At 48.3% G+C, this 25,580-nt stretch overlaps 1 protein-coding gene across 1 annotated transcript; it reads left to right on the top strand.

Moving 5' to 3' along the window:
- The first annotated feature begins 1,673 nt into the window (after window positions 1-1,673).
- TBC1D10B (TBC1 domain family member 10B) lies at window positions 1,674-23,894 on the top strand. Its single transcript, XM_081168833.1, has 9 exons — window positions 1,674-2,717; window positions 13,106-13,205; window positions 13,324-13,431; window positions 13,577-13,683; window positions 14,269-14,383; window positions 15,721-15,786; window positions 18,634-18,823; window positions 19,357-19,511; window positions 20,515-23,894. Exons 1-9 carry the CDS (start codon window positions 1,846-1,848, stop codon window positions 21,217-21,219), a joined length of 2,418 nt encoding a protein of 805 aa, XP_081024959.1. The 5' UTR covers window positions 1,674-1,845; the 3' UTR covers window positions 21,220-23,894.
- Window positions 23,895-25,580: the final 1,686 nt, after the last annotated feature.

Below are 25,580 nucleotides of genomic sequence, written 5' to 3'. Positions count from 1 at the left end.
CCCCTGGACAGTTCAGTCTAGTCAAAGGTGACTTTGGGGTTGCTGCACTCATCTTGCTTTCTGGCTGAGGCGGTCGGCGTTTGTCCGCAGACGGCTTTCCAGGTCATGTGGCCAGCATGACTAAACCACTTCTGGCGCAACGGAACACCGTGACGGGAGCCAGAGCGCATGGAAACATTGTTTACCTTCCCGTTGCAGTGGTACCTATTTATCTACTTGCACTGGCGTGCTTTTGAACTGCTAGGTTGGCAGGAGCTGGGACAGAGCACCCTGCCGTGAGGATTCGAACCGCCAACCTTCTGATCGGCAAGCCCAAGAGGCTCAGTGGTTTAGACCACAGCGCCACCCGCATCGTCTAGGACATTAGGGGTTGCCAACATTTTCAGACCCCAAGGCACATTTGGACTTTTGATCACTCACTTTGGATTTGGCTAAAAGTCAGATCCAGTGTAAAGGCTGAAAGAGAAAGTGGGAAAGGGTGTCTGCCGCTTCCAGCTGCCTCCTTCAGCCCAATGTGCTTTTCCAAGGAATGCAGGCTCACCACAGGGGCAGCAATTCTCTTTTTGAAGTCAGCCCAAATCCATAACTATCCTGTCATTTCTTATCCAGTGAGGTATTTCGATGCGCTTCCCCTCAAAACCAGCTTCAATCCAAATTAAGAAGCATAATGAGTGACCTCACTGCGTTTCAAGCCAGCACAGTGTGCACAACTATCACGTGAGTGCAAAGGATGCTGGGACTTTGGTCAAGTTCTTGACATAGCCGGTCGAGGCAGCATCTCTTGAAATTCTATTCCCGTTAGGGCCCCTCCTTGCCTTTCAATTGACAATCTGGGCTCCAATCATAACCTTCGTAGCCCCATCAATCACTCTCTTCCCCGCCCCCACAATTCATTTCGTTCTTGGTCGTTGGCTCTGACTCTCGCCTGTCTAACTCAATTTTTAAATGTGACTGGCCTAGGGAAATGTCAATTAAAAATCGAAACACCATTTTTATTGGCTAGTCTGGTAACACCTCACAAGCCGACAAGTAAGGTCTCTTGCCTTTCCCTGGACTGGGCAACGTCAGAAACGTTCGCGCCCACATTTTCACATTCTGGAGTTCCATTGGTTCAGGATCACGCTACTCAAAAAAGCTGACACCTTCGGCTGCCGCTTTATTTGACAAGAGCCGCCGCTTTTACTTCCCCGTTAGCCGCCTATAAACATCACGTGCGTTCGTCTTTGCAGGGTTAATTTCCGCTCTCGCTGGTGATTGGACAATCCTTGCCGGTTCTTCTTCCTGTTGGCTGGTGGGCTCTTTAAGCACGCCTCTCCCCCGCCCTCATCTTCAAATACTTTAGCCAGCTCTGTCCCGATTGGTTGAGCTTCGCCGGCCTCCCGGCTAAGAAAACGGAATTCTGGTTTTGTGTCTGTGTCTCTGATTGGCAAATACTCCCCCGCCCTTCCTCATTTTGATCGACATCTCCTACTTCCCTGTAAGGATTGGCTGCGCACCATAGCCCGCTCTATTCGATTGGTTTGCCCTTCGAGGAGCCCCTCCCTCATCTCCAGGCCCTCCCCACCCCTTTCTGTTCCACTTGTGCTCCATTTCAGTGATTGGCTAAAGTCGTTTTCCTCCTTGACTCTCATTGGCTGAACTCCGGCCTAGCCTGTCTGGAGATGCGCGCGCAGCCTGGGGTGGTTGCCTCTCCTACTGCTGCTGCTACTACCAGGGCAGGGGGGAGCGCGAGGCTCTGTGCTTCCTCCTTCTCCTTCCCCACCCTCCCCTTACCACAGCTCAGGCTTTGGCTGAGTGACTAGGCCGCATTCCCCCCCTGTTGGGGGGGAGGGGGCCATTGTTGTTATGGAGACTGGTTCTGGGGACCCCCCATCACCCCCACCGAGGTATAATGCTCCTCACTCAGTGCTCCATGCCCTCAAGAAGGTGAGCCCGGCTCCTGGGGCTGTAGGGGTGCCTGCAGACAACATGACAGCTTCACCCCTGGCAACAGACAATGCAGTAACAATGGAAGCCGTGGAAGCAGACCTGCCAACCAGCGCTACAACAGCAGCACCTTGCATTCCTACAGAAGCAGCTTTAACCAAGATCACCGTAGAGATGTCCCTCATGGCTGTGGCCAACGATAACGGGACCACGGCCTTTCCTGCACAAGTGGCATCGGATGCCGTCGTTACGGACGTAATTCCAGTGGGTCACAAATCTTCCACAGAGACGGTACCTGTGACCAATTCGGTGGATCCTGTGCCAGCCGTGGCAACAGTAAATGGAATGTCGGTGATGTCGTCCGATGATGTTGGGATGGTGTCACCAGCTGTGGCTTTGCCTAAAGAGACCATGGTGAAATCTCTCTCAGTTCCACCAGAATCGCCCACTGTGGTAGTGGTAGCGCCTAGCCCCGTGACGCCTCCTGAGAAGACTCCACCGACCACGCCAGAGGGCTTGGCGCCTCACGATCTCTCCACTCCACAACCGCCCCAGGACATGGGTTCCCAGTCCAGTCTCGGAACCCCAGCACCCAGGGCTCCTCCAGCTCCTGACACGTTGAGCTACTTGGATTCTGTCAGCCTCATGTCAGGCACCATGGAGTCACTGCCCGGCTCTGGATTCCTTGATGATGCTAGCTCCATGGGTTCAGATTCTGAGATCAATGGATTGGCATACCGGAGGACCGACAAATATGGCTTCCTAGGGGGCAGCCAATATGTTGGTTCAGTGTAAGTATTGGCACCAAGGTGATGAGTTTCCCATGCTGCGGGGAAGGGAGGGAGGGGAGATGTTAGTCTTTTATACAGGACAAACAAGTTCAGCAAGATATCCAGTGATGACCACAATTCCAACTCTGGCTAGGGTGCTGGGAAAAGAATATATGATGTTCTTCCCCTAGGGGGTGCAAGCTGTCATCTTGGAAAAGTTGGGTTGTGGGGAGAATCCTAGGGATGAGAGGTTTCCTTGCCTAGATTGGTACCCTGACAGCATAGGTATAACCTAAGGCATCGCCCACAGATGCTCGTCAATCAGACTTTGTGAATGGTATCTTGCTAGTTTGGGGAGTGCTTGCTCTAATCTTTGACTTTTGGGGAATATGAGATTTTGGTTTTATTGGTTGACGTTTGGAACAGAATGTGCAGTCATTCCTCTTTAAGAAAAATCCTTATTTTCCCCCTTTAAACCTACTTCATCATCCTGTGCTTGGCATACAGCAAAGGAACAAAAAGCACATGAGTTTTTGAAAAGAGGTGAAATACATTGATTCTCCTGTAGGCAGGAGGACAGTGTGGAGTTCAGAGGCTTCCTGATGCTCTGTAAAACAGTTGTATGAATTGGGGTGGGCGGGCTGCTGATCATGACTGTTTTGGAACTGCCTTAATTGTCTTCCTAAACCCTAGAGCTATCTCTTCAGCATGATCCTTCAATTAGATCAAGTGACTCATTTCTCCATCCAAATATGACTTGGGATTTAATCTCTGCCCTTTCCACCATAACTCTGTTTTTTCTCTTCAGCTTGGATGCTGCCCTCATTGGCCTGAAATTCAATCCATCTCTCTGGACGTGTTGTTTCACTACATGCTCTTTTGTCTTGTGACTGACCACCTTTCTTTCGTGCATGCCAGTCAGTCTTTGTCCCAAACACGGGAAGTGGTGTTGTAACATTAGTCTCAGTAGTGTGAATTCAGACTATCACGGCTATTATATTTCAGTTGTGTATTACTCTATATCCCCCAAAACCTTGGTTTGCCTCTTACTCCAGTTGCCATCGCCTCTAAATGGCCATTCCATGCATTTGTGGTGTGGTGGGAGACAAAGTTGCTCAGGGAATTCACTGTCCCAGGATGTGAGCAGGTCAAAGGTTAGACATTTTCATATAGGATCTCTACATCTGTAGTTGCTAACTATAGCCAAAGGAAACAATCACCTGCTCACTTGTCAGTCTTCTAACAGCTAGGAGGGAATGAGATGATGAATTGACTGATTACTGCCCTGTTGCTTTCTGCCAGTGTTAGAAATTAGCCAGGCAGGCACCAGGCATGTTTTGCAACTGACATGGGCCCAGTTGCGACCATATGGAGATCTCTGGGTGCCAGGTTGGCGACTGACATCTCCATCTGGCTGGCCCCTCCACCTTTCTTAAGCAGGTAAGCAGAACAGCTTCTTTATTGCATCTATATCTTGCCTTTTTCTCCAAGGAGTACACGGTTCACCCACCTCCTCCGTCAATCCCTATAACAACCGTGTGAGGTAGGTTAAGAGGCTGTGACTGGCCCTAGGTCACCTAGGAAGCTTCATGACTGAGTGGGGTTTTGAACCCTGATCTTCCAGGTCCTAGCCCAACACTCTTAACCACTACACTGCACTGGCTTCCGAGAGTACTTCTGTTATTGGGCAGCTATATAAGGTAAATAAATATAGGTAAATAAATATGGGGAAAGCAAAATGTCACTTGGAGAAGGATATGAAATATTTCCCCTGAAGCTTGAATTTGTTTATTCTGTATTGTTTTATTTGATGTTTTAATATGCCGTAAACCACTTTGAGATTTTCTCTTTAAAATATAAAGTGGTGTAGAAATGAAATTAATAGTAATAATAATCATAAAGACTTCTTGGGGGGGGGGGTTGGGAATGGTGCCTAGACATACCATTGTGGCAACTGCAACCCAGGTTTAAGATGCCATTTGGCGATTAGCTTATATATCTGAGTTTCTAACACCGCTTCCTTGCTCCTCCTGGAGATGAGATGCAGGAATGGATGGACCACATTCAACTTGCCCTGTGTGCTCTTAATTGTCTTCAGACTCTCAATAAAGTGTATACAGCTGTGGCTGTTGAAGAGATATTCTGGGAAGAGTGCTTGGCTTTTGTTTCCTTATTTTGAAGAGCACCATTCCCCCAGTCCTCAGTTACAAGCAGCTTCTTCTAAAAGCAGTTTGTCATCTACATGGGGCGAGGAAAGAAAGTGAATTAGTGCTCAGGTGATTTGTGCCGCGTGGACTGACCGATATGCTGTTGCTTTTGAAGAGCTTTTGAGCCGTTATCTATTGGAAGGTGTTTCCCCTCTTCCTCTCCATGCCAGTGTATCACTCTACCCAGACTTGTTGCCTGTTCTGGCCCTGAAAAACTGGGAGATTCTGGGTGAGTTCAAAAGCTGACCTTTCAGGACCTGTAACTGTACAGCGGCGGTTGCCTGTGGCCTTTAGTCATGCAGTTAAGCACACTGGAAGTTTGTCTCACTACCCTGGATTCCTGAGCATAGTAATGCCAAGTGCCACTGACTGATGGATGTCTAGGGAGGTCTTTTAGCTCACCCCTAATCAGGTGCCACTAAAGGGTGTGGAGGAGGAAGCACTGCCTCTCCCCGGTTGCCCTGGTTTCACATGGGAGTGTGGAATAGTGTGTATGACATGTGGAACATTGTGTATGTGTGTATTTAGAAAGTGACATACCTGTAAACAGCCACTAACACAGGATTTGGCAGCCACCCCTAATCCTAAGAATTTTAGTTTTCTTTTAAAGAGAAAGGAAGTCTGCTGAGCTCATGTTTGATGAGGAAAACTTCATTGGAGGCCAGCCCTCTTCTCCCCCGCTAGTTTTCAACATGGTATTAGACTTCCCACAAGCATCTGTTTGGCCACTATGAGAATAGGACGCTGAATTAGAGGAGCCTTTGGCCAGATCCTTTTTTACATAGCACCTAAGGCCCTTTGTTTCCAATAGCTGGCTGGTCAAATACCCCCAGAGGGCAAGGTGGTGCTGACAGCTTTCTCCCTATTGTTTGTCTCTAGCAATTGGAAGTATTCACTTTCTGAAAACGGGGGCGGGGCTTGGGGAGGTTCTGTTGTAAGCTGTCTAATCGCTGGAATTTTCAGCAATGTGTTGGATCCATTTTTAAGGTCTTCTTACAAGATGCAAGGATGTGGCAGGAAGGAACAGTTCCCAGTTTTGCCCACAAGAAAAGTTAGATGCAAATTAAATATGAAAACTAGTTTATGCTGGCAGTCCTAATTTGCAGGATTTGATTTCAGTTGTGGAATGCCCTTTTTAGCTGATAGTTCTGACAAGTGCAAATTCCTAGTGGTTTTGCAGTCTGCTGACCGTCAGCTTGTTCGTCTGCAGAATATGAGTTCCTAACGAGGCATGTCTGTGTTAAGGATTAGTGGGGTGTTGTTTTGTTTCAGCTGGCGAATGCATGTAATAATAATAATAATAATAATAATAATTTTTTATTTATACCCCGCCCTCCCCAGCCAAGGCCGGGCTCAGAGCGGCTTACAAGCAATAATAAAAACAAGATGAGTGATTACAACTTAAAAACAAAAATAAAATACAACATTAAAATAATGGAACATTAAAATATTAAAATGGAGCCTCATTGCAGGAGAAGGAAAAGAAAAAAGAAAAAGGGGGCGGAGGGAATCAAATTGGCTCCAATCCAAAGGCCAGGCGGAACAACTCTGTCTTACAGGCCCTGCGGAAAGAGATCAGATCCTGCAGGGCCCTGGTCTCATGAGACAGAGCGTTCCACCAAGTTGGGGCCAGTGCTGAAAAGGCCCTGGCTCTGGTTGAAGCCAATCTAACTTCCTTAGGGCCTGGGACCACTAGGGTGTTGTTATTTATGGACCTTGAGGCTCTCCGTGGGGCATACCAGGCGAGGCGGTCCCGTAGGTACGAGGGTCCTAGGCCGTGAAGGGCTTTAAAGGTCAAAAGCAGCACCTTAAATCTGACCCTGTACTCCACCGGGAGCCAGTGCAGCTTGAAAAGCACTGGATGAATATGCTCCCATGGCAGAGACCCTGTGAGGAGCCTCGCTGCAGCATTCTGTACCCGCTGGAGTTTCTGGGACAGCTTCAAGGGCAGCCCCGCGTAGAGCGAGTTACAGTAGTCAAGCCTGGAGATGACTGTCGCATGGATCACTGTGGCCAGGTCGGGGCGGGAAAGGTAAGGGACCAACTGCTTGATGCGGCGAAGGTGGAAAAATGTCGCCTTGGCTGTTGCTGTGACTTGCGCCTCCATGGAAAGGGAGGCGTCAAGGATTACACCCAAACTCTTAACGGAAGGTAATGGCACTAATTGGGCCCCCGCAAGAGAAGGGAGTTGGTCCCTCATCCCCATGCTATCCCGACCTAGCCATAGGACCTCTGTCTTTGAAGGATTTAGTTTCAATCGGCTCCCACGAAACCATCCAGCCACAGCTTCCAAGCATCTGGTCAGTGTGTAAGGGGCCGAGTTGGTGTGGCCATCCATCAGTAGATAGAGCTGAGTGTCATCAGCATATTGATGACAGCCCAGCCCAAAGCTCCGGATAATCTGAGCAAGGGGGCGCATAAAGATGTTAAAAAGCATTGGGGAGAGAATTGCGCCCTGCGGCACTCCACACACCAAGGAGTGGCGTGACGACATTTCCCTCCCTAGTGCCACCCTCTGTCCCCGACCAGAGATAAAAGAGCACAACCAGTTACGGGCTATGCCCTGTATCCCCACGTCTGCAAGGCGATGGTCCAGAAGATCATGATCGACCATGTCAAAAGCTGCTGACAAATCTAAAAGGATCAGCAGTCCTGACCCGCCTCGATCCAGTTGTCTACGGATATCATCTGTTAGGGCAACCAGAGCCGTCTCCGTCCCAAAACCAGGACGGAAACCGGACTGAAATGGATCTAATGCCGATGTTTCCTCCAGAAACCTACCAAGCTGTTCAGCAACCGCTCTCTCAATTACCTTACCCAGGTATGGAAGATTTGAAACTGGGCGGTAATTGGATAGGTCTAAGGGATCTAATGAAGTTTTCTTTAGGAGTGGACGCACCACTGCTTCCTTCAGTTCCCCTGGGAATGTCCCCGTGTCAAGGGACAAATTGATAATTTCAACCAGGGGGGTCCGCGCAACATCTGGACACTCCCTAATCAGCCAAGACGGGCACGGATCAAGGAGGCAGGTGGTGGGCCTACCAACTTGGAGGAATCTATCCACATCAGTAGGGAGTATCCGATCGAAATGGTCCAACACTGGACCTGAAGTCAGTCGAGGGGCCTCCAGTTCAGTCACTGTATCTAAATTGGCAGGGAGGTCACGGCGGAGCAACAGGACTTTCTCCGCAAAAAAGCTCGCGAATGCCTCACAGCTGTGGGTCGAATTTGTGCTTAAATTTGGTTGTCCTCCTAAGGACGTTATTGACCTAATTATTCTAAAAAGTTGTGCCGGGCGAGAGCTAGCGGATGCAATGGAAGCTGCAAAGTAAGATTTCTTAGCAGCTTTCATAGCCATCTCATAGGCTTTCATAAGCGTCCTATAAGATGTTCTTGAGGCTCCGTCACGAGTCCGTCGCCATACTCGCTCTAGCCGTCTGAGATCCCGCTTCATTTTCCGGAGCTCCTCAGTAAACCAAGGGGCCCGGTTTCGACGGGGTCGCAGAGGGCGCTTAGGCGCGATCTCATCAATGGCTGCCAAGAGCCGGTTATTCCAGTCCTCAACAAGGTCATCTAATGAGTCGCCAGGAGGAGCAGGGTTCCGCAAGGCTTGTCGGAATCTATCAGGATCCATCAGTTTTCGCGGACGAGCCCAAATAGGTTCGCCACCCGAGCCGGGGAGGAGCGGGAAGTCAATCTTGGCTTTTAAAGCGTAGTGATCAGACCATGGCACTTTCACAGCGGGGAGCATGATCACATCTATGCCAGCCCCAAAGATCAGATCCAGCGTGTGGCCTGCTTGATGAGTGGGGCCCAAAACAAACTGGGAGAGCCCTAGTGTTGCCATGGAAGTCACTAGGTCTAGAGCCTGTGAGGAGGGAGCGGCATCGGCATGGACGTTGAAGTCTCCCAAAACCAGTAGGTTTGGGAACTCCAAGGCCCAGCCCGCCACCACCTCCAGCAGATCTGACAGGGTGGCTGCAGATGTGCTGGGTGGTCGGTACACCAGCCAGACAGCCAAGCTCTCCTTGGTGCCCCACACGAGACCAACACATTCAATGCCGGAGATCGCCGGTGATGGCAGAGCTCTGAAAGAGCAATCCTCCCGGAATAACAACGCTACTCCTCCCCCCCGACCTACAGTCCGCGATTGATGGAGGACAGAGAAACCTGGGGGTGTTATCTCATGTAGGGAGACTACTTCGCCTTCCCGTACCCAGGTCTCCGTCACGCAAGCCAGGTCAATCCCCTGCGAGACAAAAAAGTCACGCATGGTGGCAGTTTTGTTGCCTATGGACCTGGCATTGCACAGCACCAATGACGGAGGTGTGTAATCCTTGTTCTCCCTACCCTCATCCCTTGGGATGGGGCGTAGATTGGAAGGGGTTCGAGGATCACTGCATCTCGAAACCCTTCGCCGATAGAGATATCTAGCCCTACCGCCATTCCTCCCTAGCCCTTCAATTGTGGAAATCCTAGATCCCATACTAGCCTCCCCAATAGATGGGTAACATCCCCTCAATAACAAGTCATCCTTGGGCCAGGACTCCTGGGTCAAAATGGTATGGGAAAGAGGTGGAGGTCTGATAGGGTAAGTATCCCTAGAAGATAAAACCCAACCAACCGCACCCCAAGCGGGGGGGACAGTCCCATGGTGTTTCATTAACTGTCAATCCCCCTCTCCCTCCTGGGTTAATTGGAGGATTGTTGGTTCTATCTGTGGCTGTGGAAGTATTAATGAGGTATGTGTTATAAAATGTGGATCACTGGCCAACAAAGAGCCAGATTCGAATTCGGAAGATCTGTCCATCCTGTCTCGCCAGGAGTACAGTAGAGAAGGCTGATCATTCTGATAAGTTTTTGGAACATTAGGCAAAGGTCCAGATGTAGAGTTGGTGCTGGATATCTCCAGATTGTCAGCAACATAGAATTCTTTAGGTGTTGTTGCCATAGAAATGTCGGAGGTGCCAAATTCCTCATCTAATTTGGTGTCGTTTGAAAAGGGAACAGGGAGTTGCACTGCTGTCTTTCTATGGGATAAAGAGCTATTGGACGTCTTTAAATATTGTGCTCTAGGCTCTACTGTCCTTATATTTTGGGTAGAAATCTCAGTCTTTATACTCATTAGCCTCTTCTTCAGGTCTTGTAATTCTAGGCTTACAGAGTTCTTTTCTTCCTTCGGGCAATTAGTATTTCTAGTGTTGAGCTTGGTTTCCTTTATCCGCATTAGCTTTGACTCTATGCAAGGGACCAATTGCCTCCTTGTTTCGTCTTTAAATACCCTCACTGGGCGGAGAGAGTGGGACCACCATAGAGTATCCTTTATCTCCATGAGTCGAGATGGGAGGGTTGATGACCTAAAGGTCATAAATAGGCGCATGGTATTTCTCAAGGTAGGCAGGAAGTGGAAATTTTCTAGATCTACATTTCGGTAATGGTAATTCAAGAGCTGAGACAAGGACATAGTAATTTGTCTGCGGTTCATCCACCTATGAGTGTATCGGTGAATCTCAAGCATTATCTGGTTCGTTTGCAAGACTTGACAGGACCTCACTTCATCCATAGTTTGAGTTGGTGAGTTGTTAACAGAGTCATTTCTTATCATCCCTTGGGCATTTAAAGGGGAGGAACTAGTATCCAATTGTTTCTCAATGTTAACTATTCTGGTGAGGATTTCATCCAGTCTTTGGAGAACCAGAACCATAGTATCTGCAGACAACATGCAAATCTCTTGGTAGGGGTGCGTATCCCGAATTGGTTGAAAGCAGGCTCCTCTGCCTTCTAGAGGCATGGGTGGGTCAGCGTTAGGAGTGGGAGGAATCCCTCCTGCTCCTGCTCTTGCCCTCTTGGACGGATTAGCTTTCTCTGGGAGGAGGAGGGTCGGGTCATTGAGATCCTCCTTAAGGGGGGGTGAGGTTCCCCCAACGTTGTTATTCACTGTTTGTTCTATTTGCTCCAATTTCTCGGTTTCCTCAACCCGCTCTGTTTCTGAGCCAGGGCAGATGGCGTTGGCTCTCTGCCGATTCTTTGTTTTAGAGGAATTGTGAGTCTCAATAATGGTCTTCTGGCTCTTTGCACCTCGTTTTCTCCTTCCGGCAGGCATTCTCAATAAGGAAGTGACAGTTGGAGGAGTGTCACTCCAATGAGGAGTGACAGTTGGAGAACTAGGCCTCAAACCTTGTAGGTGGCAGCAGCCTAGGGGGGTTGCTTTCTTTGCTTGGCGGGTGTGGGACCAATTGCCTGAAGTTTCTCTTATTGGATGCGGATAAGCTGCTGTTCCTGCTCAGCCATCTGTACCACCTTCTGTCATCTTTTGGCCGATGCTGGAACCTGTGAGGAAAGCCAGTTATTGAGGAAGAACGACTGACAAAGTAAACAGTAGTCAATAGAAACAGAACTATGGGTATCGGCAGCCAACAGGGTTAGAGCCGAAAAAAATGGAACCTGGGATATTGGGAGCTGAGCCGAGACAGTATTCAGGATTTGTTGTTTTGTGTTTGCTTTTCTTCCCTGCCTTATCCACATTGGTTAAAATATATCTCTTTTGATTTGTCTTAGGCTATGAAATGCAGGTTCCTCTAGCGGATTTTGGAGTGAAGTAGAGCTTTTGACTCATGGCTTGAGTACAGGGTGTGTAGGCAGCTCTGGTTCAAACTGCTGCTCAGCCACAACACTCCCCTGGGTGACCTTGGACAAGTCACTCACAAAATTCTGAAGATCAAATAAACCCCACATGTGCTGCTCTAAGTTCCGTGGAAGGAAGACCAGGATAGAAATGGGGCATAGGGATGTTGGCTAAGCCCAGGGCTGCACCTGCGCTGTAGGAAGTGAGTGGAGGTTCCTGGCTTCTCTGCGCGTGGGCTAAAGCCTTATAGTGCTGGAGTCTTGTAGGTTGCCTTGCAGAGAAGTGGAGCCTCACAAAAGCACCAGCCACTGGTTTCCTCCGATGGGTGTGGCCGTGGGAGAAAACTGCTGTTCCTTCCCCACCAAACTCCTTCCCTGGCTTTTTTCAATTAAGCAGCCCCACCACTTCCTGTTTGGCAAACCACACTTCCTGTTTCTTGCTGGGTTCTGTTAAAAGGAGCCCTGCCCAGATCCTACTGTATGTTCGCCTTCCCTAAGGCCTCTTGACTGAAACTGATGCGGGGTAAGGGGTGGAAGCAAGTGAAATTAGCACCTCACTCTTCTCGCCCTGCCAATAAAAGGACAAGCTTGAGTTGTCTTTTTTTCTTTCTTTCTTTCTTTCTTTCTTTCTTTCTTTCTTTCTTTCTTTCTTTCTTTTGTGTGTTTATATTTTGAAAATGTATTTTAAAAAAAGAGGACAAGCTTGAATTGCCTGTTGCCCCGCGGCCCAGCTAACTGTGAATCACATCACGACTAGCTGAAGGGCTTCTTACTTTCATTCATGCTTAACGGAGTTATCCCTGGATACTCTTTGAAGTTTTCTTTTGTGGGGGAGGAGCGAGGAAAGCTGAATACATTGTGAATCTTGCATGTGCTTGTAGTCATGTAGTACACGGTTGGTGAGCCCGGAGGCAGGAATGGATAGTGGGAAACCACAGACGCTCTGACTGGAACCTTACCCTGTAACATTTTCTCAGGTTACGCAGGAGGAAACTGCTCCATTTCTCAATGCCCTCCCACAATCTCCTTGGTGGCCACAAACCAAGAGCAATGAGTTTGGCGGAACGAAAGCTCAGTCTAGGATTTTCCCATGTGTTGAGTAGAAATTACAAAGATGGTATGTTCAGGGTAGCAGGTAGAGGGTGGCTGGCTCAGAAAGTGTTTGTTACCTGCCTGGAGGGCTTGTCCTGCCAATCCCTTTTCCTAGAAGGGTCTGGAAGAGGGGGACTCGCAGGGACCATGAAGCTGGGGAGCAAGAGAAGGACACTGGCCTGGGGGAGTTTGGTGCTGTCCCAGTGGTCCCACCTCGCCAGTGCAGCTGAATAATTTGCATTTTTCAAAAAAGGAATTTGTAGTTGTGTCCTTTTGAAAGCTCAGAAGCTGGCCAAGAGGCTGAGGGTACCAGTATATTGCATAGCCCTTTAGCTCTTTCCATGAATGTTGTGTACTTCTTGCAAAATGAGCATAATAGGCATGTATGAAACTCACTTGGCACTGAGTAGAACTGACAACCTTTTTCTCCTTAGCTCAGTATCTGCTTCCTTATCCTTTCTTCTTCTTCTTCTTCTTTCCCTGCAGTGAAAGCGCCATCCCAGTGGACGTGGCCAGGCAGAGGGAACTCAAATGGCTGGACATGTTTTCCCACTGGGACAAATGGCTGTCACGCAGATTCCAAAAGGTAAGCAGAGATCAGCTTCTGAGTACCACCTTCCCAACTGTGTAGAGGGAAAGACTCCAACTGGGATCTGAGCTTTCCTTTCTTACTGAATTTTTTAATTCCTCCATCTCATTTGCAGGTGAAATTGCGCTGCCGGAAGGGGATCCCTTCTTCTCTCCGTGCCAAAGCGTGGCAACTTCTCTCAAACAGCAAGGAGCTTCTGGATCAAAATCCAGGGAAATTTGAGGTATTTCCAAGTACCTTGTCTTGGCTGCTATGCTGATGGGAGGGTGACGTCAGGCTCTCTGTTGGGAAAAGAAGAGAGAACAAGTTTTCAGCCTTTCTCCCTCTCCATTTCGTTTTGTTTTGTTTCTTGTCTGCTTTTTTCTTAGGAATTGGAACGCCAGTCTGGAGATCCCAAATGGCTAGATGTGATTGAAAAAGACCTACACAGGCAATTCCCTTTCCACGAGATGTTTGCAGCTCGGGGAGGCCACGGGTGAGAGAACGGAAGACGGGTGGCAGGGAATGGTTTTGCTACAGTGGCCAAAAGGAGTGTCATCTAGGGTTGGGAGGTCTCCATGCTTCTCTTGTGCACCTCCAACTCTTAGGATTGCGCTTCCTCCCCATGTACTTGAACAATTTGCCCTCTAAGGAGCCTTAGAGGTATTGCTTCATCCCTTCCTCTCCAGCTCCCTGTGCTGGGTGCGGATGATGGGAGTTGTAGCCCACCAGGTTGGGAAAGACTGTCAGCGCTCACTCAGGTTCCAGCATTCTTCCTTCTCCTGCATCCCTTCCATCTCCCACCAGAAGTAGCACAGCCCATTGGTGGTCAGACACTCATGTCTCCCACTCTCTTTTGCCTGTCCCAGGAGCATTATAGCCTGTGCTTTCCATTGGAGGCCCAGCCCTTATTTGCGGCCTAGTCTTGAGTTAGCAGTGGCACTGCCTAGAGGCCAAAGACCTACGTCACACCTTCCAATCCTTCCCTGAGCCTGCTGGGTCCCATTTTGAATCTGATGGCCCTTCAAGGCTAGGAGAGAGGTTCTGGATCCCTGGTCCTCACCCTTCTCTTCCATCGCAGGCAGCAGGACCTCTACCGCATTCTGAAGGCCTACACCATCTACCGGCCAGAAGAAGGCTACTGCCAGGCACAGGCACCCGTGGCCGCGGTTTTGCTGATGCATATGCCTGCAGAGGTGAGGAGCTCCTTCATGACCCTGTGTGGCCGAGGGAGGGACAGCGGACACCTTGAGAATGTGGGTTCTCTGAAAAAGAAAAGGATGGGATGTGGTGGATGAGGTTTGGGAGGAGCTGAAGTTTGTATATGCTGGGGAGAATCTTCAGCAGGGTAAGTGGGAGAGTGGAGAGCATCCTGACTCCAAAACTCTTGGGGTCTTGGTGTTGGTAAGGAGAGGGTCTTTTACACCAGGCCTACCCAGTGGTTCCTTCTCTGCTAGAAACTGTTCTTTGTGCAGCTGAGACAGTGGGCAGGGCAGCCGGCACCTTGCTCCATGCTCTCTGAGACACCTAAGAAGAGCCCTGCTGGGTCAGACCAGAGGCTTGTCTGGCCCAGAATGCTGTTCTCAGCTGCAGCCTTTTTTTCTCTATGACACTGAGCATGTGCAGTGGGTTTGTTTGTTAAATTGATTATTACATCCACATCCCTTCTTTTCCCCAAGGAGCACAAGCCGATGGGCAGGCTTCCTCCCACTCCTCATTTTATCCTCACAACAAGTAGGCTAGGCCGAGAGCTGATGACGGCCAGGCCGAGGTCACCCGGCTGAGTGGGGATTTGAACCCTGGACTCCCAGGTCCTTGCGCAGCACGCTAATCACCAAACCAAACAGATGTCTCAGAGCCTCCAAACTCAAACTCTAGTCTTGCAGCAATCTTTATGACTGCGCACAGGCCCTCAAGGCATGTCTACCAGGAGATAAGGGTCTGTTGGGCACTCTCTCAACCCCACCCCCCTCTGGCAACCTGCCACTTTTCGGCCCTGTTACTTAGCCTCAGGCCAGTTGTCAACACCCTTACATTGCCCAACGTAGAAATATAGCCATGGTATTTCAGCAGAATTTATAAGGCCCACAGCAATCCATCGGTAGTGCCTTGTTTATTCATCTCCAGTGGAAGTCAAGGGCTGTAGCTCAGCAGCTGAGCACCTGCTTTGCATGCAGAAGGTCGCAGGTTGAATCCTTGACTCCTCAAGGTAGGCCTGGGAAATACTCCCTTCCTGCAGCCATGCAGAGCCACTGCCGGTCAGCGTAGATAATGCTGTGCGACCCAATATAATGCAGCTTCCTTTGTTCTTCTTTTTGGACGTTGGTTGCTTGTGTGCCACCTGCACAGTACTGCAAAGGATATATGGCAGCCAGAACAGAGGAGGTAACTCTCTGGGCTGTCCTTCCTGAATGCACTAGTAGGGGTTTATTGCATGCAATTGGGCAGTGAACTAGTGGAAGGACTGCCTTAGCCTGGAGGGTATGACTGCCCAGATTATCCATGTTGAGAGTTTCTGTTTCTGTCTCTTCAGCAAGCTTTCTGGTGCCTGGTGCAAATCTGTGAGAAATACCTCCCTGGCTATTACAGCGCTGGACTGGTGAGTACGGCTGTGGTCCTGTGAGGAAGGGCAGTAGGCCCTGGGCATTTCCACAGGGCTTCTTTACGGGGAAATGTCTTCTGCACTCTTCAAAAAACACACACTCATGAATAGACGTTTCCCCCCACTACTACACTGGAATGTCTGCTTAGCAGTGTCCTGCAAGAACTGCCCAGTACCTTCCTGTTCTCTACTTTTCTGGAGAGGGATGAGACTTGCCCTCCTGGGAAAGGATGGGAGGCTTGTAGTCTGGTAACATGCAGCAGCAGCAGGGACACACATAATTATACACCTGCCTGCTCTTTCCTCACTTTCATTTTCCTGTTAGGGCCAGTTTATTGGACTAGCTTTTTAAGGGTTTGTTTTCCAACCTGTTTCACTTCTCCCTTCATCCTTCCTCCAGTCAAACCTGGAACTTGCCCTCCCACCCCCTGCCACCACTGATGACTGAGTGAGCTCACCTTGGGCTCAAGTTGCCAACTTCTTCTTTTCCCAGCCCATTATAATGGGCTGAATTATAATTATAACTGGGCAGCGAGTGCCGTTTAAGAAGAGGTGTTCCCTTCAGTGGTGTAAATACGACTTCTGTGATCTTGCCTCTCGTGATGCGTGTGCATCCTCTCAAAACAAAGGAAAGATGCCCTTTCCCCTTTGGAACTGTTTTTTTTTTTTTTAAATTATTATTATTCAGCTGCGTATATATGCAGGGATAGTTGCTTTTTAAAAATGGGTGCAATTAAGCGACACATTTCTTTAAACCAGGTGACTGCTTAAAAGTGGGCCCACAGTGGAAAAAATATCAGGGTGAAAGAGAGTTAAAAGTGAATTAAATCATATGAACAACAGAGCTAAAGAGGAATCAGTGGCTAACTGTATGTCTTGAGTCTTTCGTTACCCCATCCCACTAGAGCAGGGGTGACTAACCCCAGGCGCTCTAGCTTGCTGTTGGACTACATCTCCCATCTCTCCTGACCATTGGCCATGTTGACTGGTGCTGATGGGAACTGGATCTCCAGCAGCATCTTGGGGGGGGGGGACAGATTTCCCATCCCTGTTTTATATGGACAGAGACTGTGCTTATAAACAACTGCCAAGCAGGCAAAAATCAACAGGTGAAGGGCCCTGGCTTGGTGGTAGAACACCTTCTTTGCTAGCAGAAGGTCCCAGGTATAATCCCCTGGTATCTCCCGGTGGGGCTGGGAGGGACCCCTGCTTGAATCCTGGCAACCTACTGTAGGCAGTACTAAGCCAGATGGGCTCAGTTAAAGGCAGATTCCTATGTTTGTTTCATGCTGGGGGAAGCTTTATTTCTGCCTTATATACAGCCATTAGTCACAGAACCTTTATCCATTAAAAATATGGCAATTCTTCTAGCTCCATGCAGCCTTAAGCTGTGGTCCATGGGACCACTTCAGGCCTGCCTAGTTACTGTCTCTGACTTTCCTGCCCCTCTGTACTTCTCTGCTGCTTTCAGACCTGATAACTACTTTCAGGGTCTGAAATCAGGCTTCTCAGGCTGCTTTTTGGCTTCTTTGTTCTCCCATGTGTGTTGAATCAAAGGTGAACTGTTCCAGAAGCTCTGCAGACACCATCTTGGTAGTCAAGATAATCCTGCAAATAATTGGTAGTTGTTGTAGCAGCAGCAGTGAGGTCATATACATATATATTCATTTGCTTCGATACAGGCTAATTGGCTTCATTATCTGTGGGCTTGGGGTTCTGGGCTCTGAGCCCAGAAAGGGGAACCAGCTGTGAGATTTTGGTATTTGCCATGATGGAGCCACGATGGGAAATCATGGCCAGAGTGACAAATGCTGCTTTGTGTATAAAAGTTGTATAAACCTTTGCTTGGGTGTGGACAAGCCATCTCCTTCCTGCCATGTCTGCATCTGTAAAGGCTGGGAGACCTGGCTAGCTGATTTGCTGAAGTCTACACCTTTCTTTTAATAAAGCACTCTGGGATCTTTTACATCCTTCTTTGGTATTCCTCAGGGTGGATTTGATTTAAATCAAATCGATTTAAATCAAGATTTAAATCACTAGTCTGTAAGATTTGATTTAAATCACTAGTTAGTAAGACTTGATTTAAATCATGTATTTATTTATTTTTACAGAAAGACTCATTCTTGCTGGTATGATCTTAATATTTACAACCAGATGAAGGTTTCATTTTTGGAATAATAAATTTTCAGAGTAGTTTTTACAGTTCTATCAAAATTTACTGATTTGTTTATACTATTAGAAATACGTTGACAGATAATTATGAAATTATTGTGAGGTTTAATAAGTTAACTGTTTATATTTGGACAACTTTTCTGCTGTACTTTATTGGAAGGAGAAAATCATTTCCTTAATAACAATTAAAACAATTTTTTTAACTAAACAATAACATTATAGTATAAGTATCCATGTTTGTTAACTGATGTGGTTAAACGGGTTTTTTTTTAAAACACCTTAGACTTGAGTTTTAGCACGCATGACAAACTTAAAACAAATCCTTATTTCCTGATGAATAGCCTTTGAACTATAATGTAACTTAAATAGAAAACTATCTTTAGAAGGATTTTTCCTCCAAAAGCAATTTATTTTAAAAATCCAATTTAAATAAATTTAACTTTTAAAAATCCAATTTAAATTAAAAAAAACCCCCATGATTTTCAATGATTTTTATCCACCTTGGTATTCGTGCACCCAACCACTCCCACAAGCCCTCCTTTGGGCTGGTGCAGCAGGATACAATGAAAAGGAGAAAGGTGAAAGTAGTGGGGAGGGGAAATGCAGGGTTGGTGATTTCCCTTCCTCCCAGTGCTCCTCTCATCCCAGAGGTTTCTTGTGCTTCCTGCGCAGGAGGCGATTCAGCTGGACGGAGAGATCTTCTTTGCCCTGCTGCGCCGAGCGTCTCCCATTGCCTACCGCCACCTGAAAAGGTACAAGGTCGACCCCATCTTGTACATGACGGAGTGGTTCATGTGCATCTTCTCCCGGACCTTGCCCTGGTGCTCTGTGCTGCGCGTCTGGGACATGTTCTTCTGTGAAGGTGAGGCTCCTTCCTTGGTCCCCACTCGCTTTCTCTCTGCCAGGCCTTGGGTGTCTTGATTACGTAGTGTCTGCATCCCACCCACCCACCCCCTTACGCCGACCCAATCAGGAGGGAAAGATACAAGAACAACGGCACTTTCTGCTATAAATTGGATCCTATCCTTTGGCTTTTCTTTTGAACTGCCTTTCCATCACTGAATCAGAAGGGTGACTCCTGAGCCCTTGCTTGCTTGGTTGTTACAAACTCCACTTGTGTAGTTTCCTTTTTTAAAAAGCTTATCCCCATCTCGCAGAGGATGATGGGATTCCTGGCCTCATACAACAGGCATCCCCAAACACGGCCCTCCAGATGTTTTGGGACTACAACTCCCATCATCCCTAGCTAACAGGACCAGTGGTCAGGGATGATGGGAATTGTAGTCCCAAAACATCTGGAGGGCTGAGTTTGGGGGTGCCTGTCATACGATGTGTCAAGCTCCTTCCTTCCCCCACACCCCCAACCCCTGAGTGATCCTTCTCTCCCACTTGCAGGGGTGAAGATAATCTTCCGTGTGGGCCTAGTGCTGCTCCGGAACACGCTGGGCTCAGTAGACAAGCTGCGCTCCTGCCAAGGCATGTACGAGACGATGGAGAAACTAAGGAACCTGCCTGTTGATACCATGCAAGAGAACTTCCTTGTCCAGGAGGTGAGAAACAGGTCGTAAGGGCAGAGCTCTAAGCGGGGAACAAGGAGCCTTGGATTCTGCACCAAGGATGAGTTACTGCATGATATCCGTCAGGCAGAAAGCCAGTTGGGAAAGTAGTCAGGATGCACAGGGCAGGGGAAGGCAGAATGCAGATTGGGGTCAATTGTTTGATTTCTAGATGATCTGCAAATCGGCCCTCCTCTGGTGTAGAGAATGCAAATTATCAAAGGGATATCAGATTTAAAGAAGGGACGATCCACAGTGTCCATATTTATTCAAATAAACATGAACTGAAGATACAAATGCACTCAAAATCCTAAAGTAAGATAATTGAGGAAGGGAGCTTAAATGAGCTAATAAAAGTAGACTTGGTGGAAAGTGCTTTAAGAAATCTGCTAATCACATGCTTCCAGTGACAAATTACATGGAGTTCAGCTATTTGGGAGGGTGGGAAGGCTGCTTCTCCCTCAACTTTTAAAATGGTTTTGATTTTATTTTTTTCATACAACCAAAATCTGCCTGAGCAGGCTGTGAGTTGGGAGTGGAGGAAGGGCAAACGGGGAGGTTCTGCCTAACCCTTCCCCTTCATGTTTGTCAGTATCTAATCGCCCTCCTCCAGGCCCTTTTTTGCCTGCACGTGGGTAAAGTCCCGGATCCTGGTATTCCCCCAAATGCAAATTATAAGGTGGCATGGCGGAAGTTGATTGGACCATAGTGGAAAAGGTTAAGCAGCCTTCCTCTGCTTGCCCAGGCTGATTTGAAAGTGAGAGAGAGAGAAACCACAGAGGGAAGAAACCAGGAACCACATGGCAAGTGGTTTCCATTGCAGCTGTGACGTAGCCTTGCCCAGGCACCGCCTTTGTTTTGTGTGGACCGGGAGATGTTACACATACGAGGGGGCTGCTGAGACAGGGGTGGAAGTGTGGCGGACATTGGTGAGAGATGCCACATGGCTATTCCTCTTGCGCTTGCTTTTGTCCCGTCCCCCCCCCACCTTGCCCAGGTGATTAACCTCCCGGTGACGGAAGCCCTTGTGGAGCGGGAGAACGCCACGCAGCTGAAGAAATGGCGGGAGACGCGGGGAGAGCTGCAGTACAAGCCCTCCCGCCGGTTGCATGGCTCGCGGGCCATCCACGAGGAAAGCTACCGCATGAACCCGCCCTTGAGCGCCAGCGCCAGCCTTTTGAGCCTCACCGGCCTGAGGCAGAGGGTTGCCATTGGCAGTACCGGCGGCCCTTCCTTCTCCCCAGCGCACACGGTGGGCTCCTTGGCTGTGTCGGCTGTCCCCACTCCGGCTCCTCCCGCCGCCCAGAGCCAGGTGGTGGTGTCCGAAGGCCTCCACCCGGCCTTGCCGTCCCCGACCGGAAACAACATGCCACTCGGTGGGCCCCCCAGGAAAGTGGGCGGCAGCAGCAAGGAGGAGAGGCGGAAAGAGAAGGAGCGCGAGAGGCAGGAGAAGCTGGAGAAGGAGCGGCAGAAGCAGGAGAAGGAGCGCGAGCGGAAGCTGCAGAAGGAGCGGGAGAAGCAGGAGAAGGAGCGGGAGAAGAAGCAGCAGAGGGAGCGAGCCAAAGAGGAGGCCAAGCTAAAGAAGGAGAGGAAGTTGTCGCTGAGGAAAAAGGAACCCAAGTCAGCCCCTCCGCCGCCCGCTGAGGAGGGGAAGGAAGGGGGATCCTCAGGGGCGTCCGTGGTACAAAGCACACACTTTTGAGTAGGGCTGGGGGGCCACACGGGCCCCGACGACTCCCTCCCGTCAGCCAAGGACCAAGGTGGTGGCTGCCACCCAGAGACTTGTTGTGGTAGGGGGACCCAGAGGGCAGGAGGAGCTGTGCCAAGGCGAGGGATAGCTGCCATGCACTGAACCACACAACTTAGGGCCGCGGTTGGGTAGTGGAATACTTAACGGAGGTCCATGTTTTTACCTCCCTTTGCGTGCCTGAGGTGGATGTGGCTCCCTTCCCCCTCCCCTTCCCCTCTCGTTAATGAATAGGGCCAAAACAAGATGGCGGCTGTGCTCTGCGTGGCTACGGAAAATGGCCGCCCACTGCTGTTTTTGTCGCAGCCGACAGGAGCAGCTGCATCACTCTGCTCCCCTACCAAAAGGTTGGGAATCTTAACCTAGGAGGTAACCGTATTAATAATAATAACTCCTGACATCCCAATTTCAAGTACTGTATATAGAATCCTCTCTCCTTAAAGCTATTTAACCACTCCAGGCTTACAAACACCACCTCCAGAGAGGCTGGTTTCGAGAACAAGGTATTGTCTTCCCGCCAATATATTAACAAATGTTTCTTCCATTGTGGGTTGGCCCTCATAACATTGCTATATATATATATATTTCCCTCGGCTCCACCCCAGACCTGACTTTCTCCCATCCCTCCTTCCTTTGGCTACCTGGCCCCCATGCATGGTTACCCACAGGCTACGATAATTGCCTTATTTGCTGGCGGTGTCTCTGTTCTTTGAAAGCTGCATGGCAGCCTGAAATTTAATCATGGTGGCTTTAGCCAACATGGACCTGCAGCAAAGAGGAAAGCTGAACCTGTTGGATTGCTCCCTCGCATACCGTGAATTGAGACAGGAAGCCTTTCTGTGAATGTGAGTCTGAGTGTGTGTATGTGTACGTGTATTGGGGGTGGGGAGCTGGCTGCCCTGCTACCCAGAAACTCAGCCATTTGGCTGCTCCTATGCAAAGATTTCTTAGCAGTGGTCAGGAAAAAAAAAAGTTGGTGCCTATATGTGTCTGTTGAGATTTCTTGAGCAGAAAGGAGAAAAGAGATTGGAGATTCCCCCTTCCCCCTTTGGTGATATGCACTTGAGAAAGGTTTTTGGTCTTCAGCAATTTCTTGTCCTTCAGTATTTTATCTTCTGGCACAAACATTCCTGTTTGCTGCCTCCAGACAGTGAGGGAGGCAGCCAGGTTTCTAGGGAGCTTCTGCCAACAAGGTGGGGCGATGGGACTGTGTTGTACACTGTTCCTCCCCAAGCACCGGTACCCATATCAGTCCTTTTACAACATATTTGGAAATATTTGCCCTTGTTTTATTAGCATACACCCAGCACCAGTCATTTGCTGGATAAAAAGGACGCGTCTCCACAATACATTTAAGCCAGTGGACCATTAGTTTTGACTTCTCCGGGCTCTCTTGAAGAGCCCTTTCCCAAGTTCCCAGGTGTTTGGTATGAAAACTCCCATGATCCCCTGCCCAGCACGGCAGTCAGAGGCGGTACAGTACCCTAACATTTATTGAGAGACCAGCAGCAGGAAGAAGGCTGGCCTAGGGTCAGGTAAAGGAATTGTCATTTGGGGAACAGGCTGAGAATGCTTTCTTATTTTGAACCCCCACAGTCCCTTCATAAAATTCGAGGCACGGCGGTTTAAAACAGGTTTTTAAATGCTTTTAGTTTGTTAATATAGTACATGCCCCCAAGTTGCATGCTTTATTCCTCTGTCCCTCAGCGGAAAGCAAATTGGTTCCTTTAAAATACTGTAACTCGAATAATTTTTCTCGATGTGTTCTCGTTATGCAACCACAAACTCTTTTAACGTTCCTACACACTGGCATTAGCTAGCTAGGCCTTCCTTTGATAGCAGTGCAGAATGCAGCCGGTCAGATCCTTGGCTTTTATTCCATGCAGCTTAGCGAGACCTGGGATGCTGATATCTACAGTACCTTAGCAGAGCCTGGGCGGGTCAGAATTTTAGAAATGTTGTGGAAAGAAGGGTCTCTGCAACAGGGAGAGAGAACTCTTGCTGCCTTGGAGGTCAGGCTGGGTTAGAAGTGGACTGAATTGATTTGGGCAACTTTGGACTTGTGCATCTTCATAACTCTCCCTGTTGCCCCTTCTGCTTTCACCTTCTACAGCATCGCTCTCCGCCTTAGGTCACATTTTTCTGCAGTTGTGAATAGCTCGAAAATCATGAAGCTGTTTCAGAATCTCGCTTCCCAGAACACGCCTGCCCTAAATGGCAGCTTCTAGACTCCACGATCCCATCTACGAGCCAGCGAAAAAGCTCCATTAGTCCATCCTCATTTCTGTATATAACTTTTCTCTATAACACATATATTATATATATGTTTCAGTATTGTAATTATGTATACAGAACCTTGAGGTTATTATTTTTTTGACCTTGTGCTCTTATTTAATGGGACAGACACTGGAAAAATTAGGAATTCATTTTCTCCCCTTGCCTTTTAATTTTTTATTAGTTTTTTTTTTTACCACTACTGCTAATCAGGAAGAGAAGAAAATTGGAAGTTTACAGCTGACATCTCTTTAATGTCCTCCTTGTTAATAATGTCTTTTTGTTCGTGCCTCGTTCTTACTGGATTCCCCCCCCCCCCTTGCTTTGTTTAAAAATGTTAACAAAACAAAATGACAGTCCAGTTTGTCAAGCGTCTGCATTGATTTTTAATGGTTTGGGCTGTCTTCGGTGGGATTAGAGTATCTGCATCTTTGGAGTAGGGGAAAGTTTTCTTTGCTGAAGGGTACACACAGTGTGCGGGTGCTACCTGTGGATCTGATTTCATTCCTGCCTAAACACAGAGCTTCACATTTATCTCTGCTGAAATTTCATTCTGTGAGTTTTGGCCCAAGTCTCCTTCCAATCAAGATAATCTCTGTCTTCTAAGGCATTGGTTATCTCTTGCAGTTTGGTGTCATCTGCAGATTTAATGAGTACCTCCCCCCACCCCAGCCTTCATCAAATCATTTATTGTTGAACAACACTTAATTGTTCACTGTATAGCACCCAGCTTGTCACTTTGGCTCCATCTGAACTATACGTTTAAAGCAGTGCCATACATCTTAAAAAAATCGTGTCTTCCTCACAAAGAATTCTGGAACATGTAGTCTGTTAAGGAAACTGAGAATTTTTAAGAGGTCCCTATTCCCCTCACAGAGCTACCATTCCCACAGTGGTTTAATGACCAACCCCTTTTCCCAGGGGACTCTGGGAATTGTAGCTCTGTGAGGGGAATAGGGGTCTTCTAACAACTCTCAATACACTGAACAAACTACAGGATCCTTTGAGGAGAAGAGAGGACTCTTTGAAGTACCATAGTACTTGAAGTACCATAGTACTTAAAAGATAAGTGCAGATAGGACATTTTCTCTTTAAGGTTGACCAGGAGCCACTGATGAGCACTCCTTGGCTGCAATCCCTCACTAGCTACAACTCTTACATCATGGTAGCTCCATCTAGCCCACATTTTACTAGTTTGCCAACATGAATTATGTAGGGGGACCTTGATCAGGGAAGAGGAATGTTCAGATGTTGTTGGATTCCAGCTCTCATCAGCTCCACTTTGCACTGTCCATAGTAAGGGATGATGGGAAGATTTATTCCAGCATCAGCTGCGGGGTCAAATATTCTGTCCCAAAACTCTGTGACTTTTGATGTCCCTCTCAATTCTGCCATGATTGGGGAAGGCTGTTGGTAGTTTTAAGATCAATATGTTTGCCACATTGCAACCTTTCTCCAAGAAACTTATGGGTGACATACTTGGGGCAGTCCGGCATAATAGGTGGGACTGAGACAGAGCTTGGACAATGGTTACTTTAGTGGACTTCATGGTGGAATGGAGAATTGAATACTGTCCCCCTTTGTTGGGAACAAAGATCCTTTTAGGTTTTAAAGTTGTGCTGGAGGAATGATTTTATGATGAGTCTTGTAGGCAACTACCTGGAAATCATTGATAAATGTGTGTGTGTGTGTGTTATGGTGGGTTGGGGAAGATGAAGCCATTGGAAGGACCATAGTTTAGAGGTAGAGGCACACTTTGTGTTCAGAAGAGCCCGTCTCTCCCAGTTAACAGGATCTCTTTACAGTTAATCTGAGGGAAACTTCTGCTTGCGGCCTCTGCTGAGCCACCACTCTCCAGGCAATCCTGGCTTTGATAGCAGTCAACTTTTAGGCCAGACATGGTGGATACCTGCTGCTTCATTTTTATTGTTACTTTACCATATTGCGATAGTGCTGTTGTGGCACTGCATCCTTAATGCTAAGGCAAGGGTCCTGACCATAGCTGTCAACCTTCCCTTTTTTTGCAGGAAATTCCCTTATTC

Source organism: Podarcis bocagei (genome assembly GCF_964188305.1).
Source record: "Podarcis bocagei genome assembly, chromosome: 13".
NCBI classification, from domain to species: Eukaryota; Metazoa; Chordata; class Lepidosauria; order Squamata; family Lacertidae; genus Podarcis; species Podarcis bocagei.
This window is presented reverse-complemented; position numbering and strand designations above follow the sequence as displayed.

Bases quoted from the DNA above. Each gene is read 5' to 3' on its own strand.
- TBC1D10B (XM_081168833.1), top strand. From the start codon at position 1,846: ATGGAGACTGGTTCTGGGGACCCCCCATCACCCCCACCGAGGTATAAT. The intron at 14,384-15,720 runs GTGAGGAGCTCC...CTGTCTCTTCAG, and splicing joins TGATGCATATGCCTGCAGAG to CAAGCTTTCTGGTGCCTGGT. The intron at 15,787-18,633 runs GTGAGTACGGCT...CTTCCTGCGCAG, and splicing joins GCTATTACAGCGCTGGACTG to GAGGCGATTCAGCTGGACGG.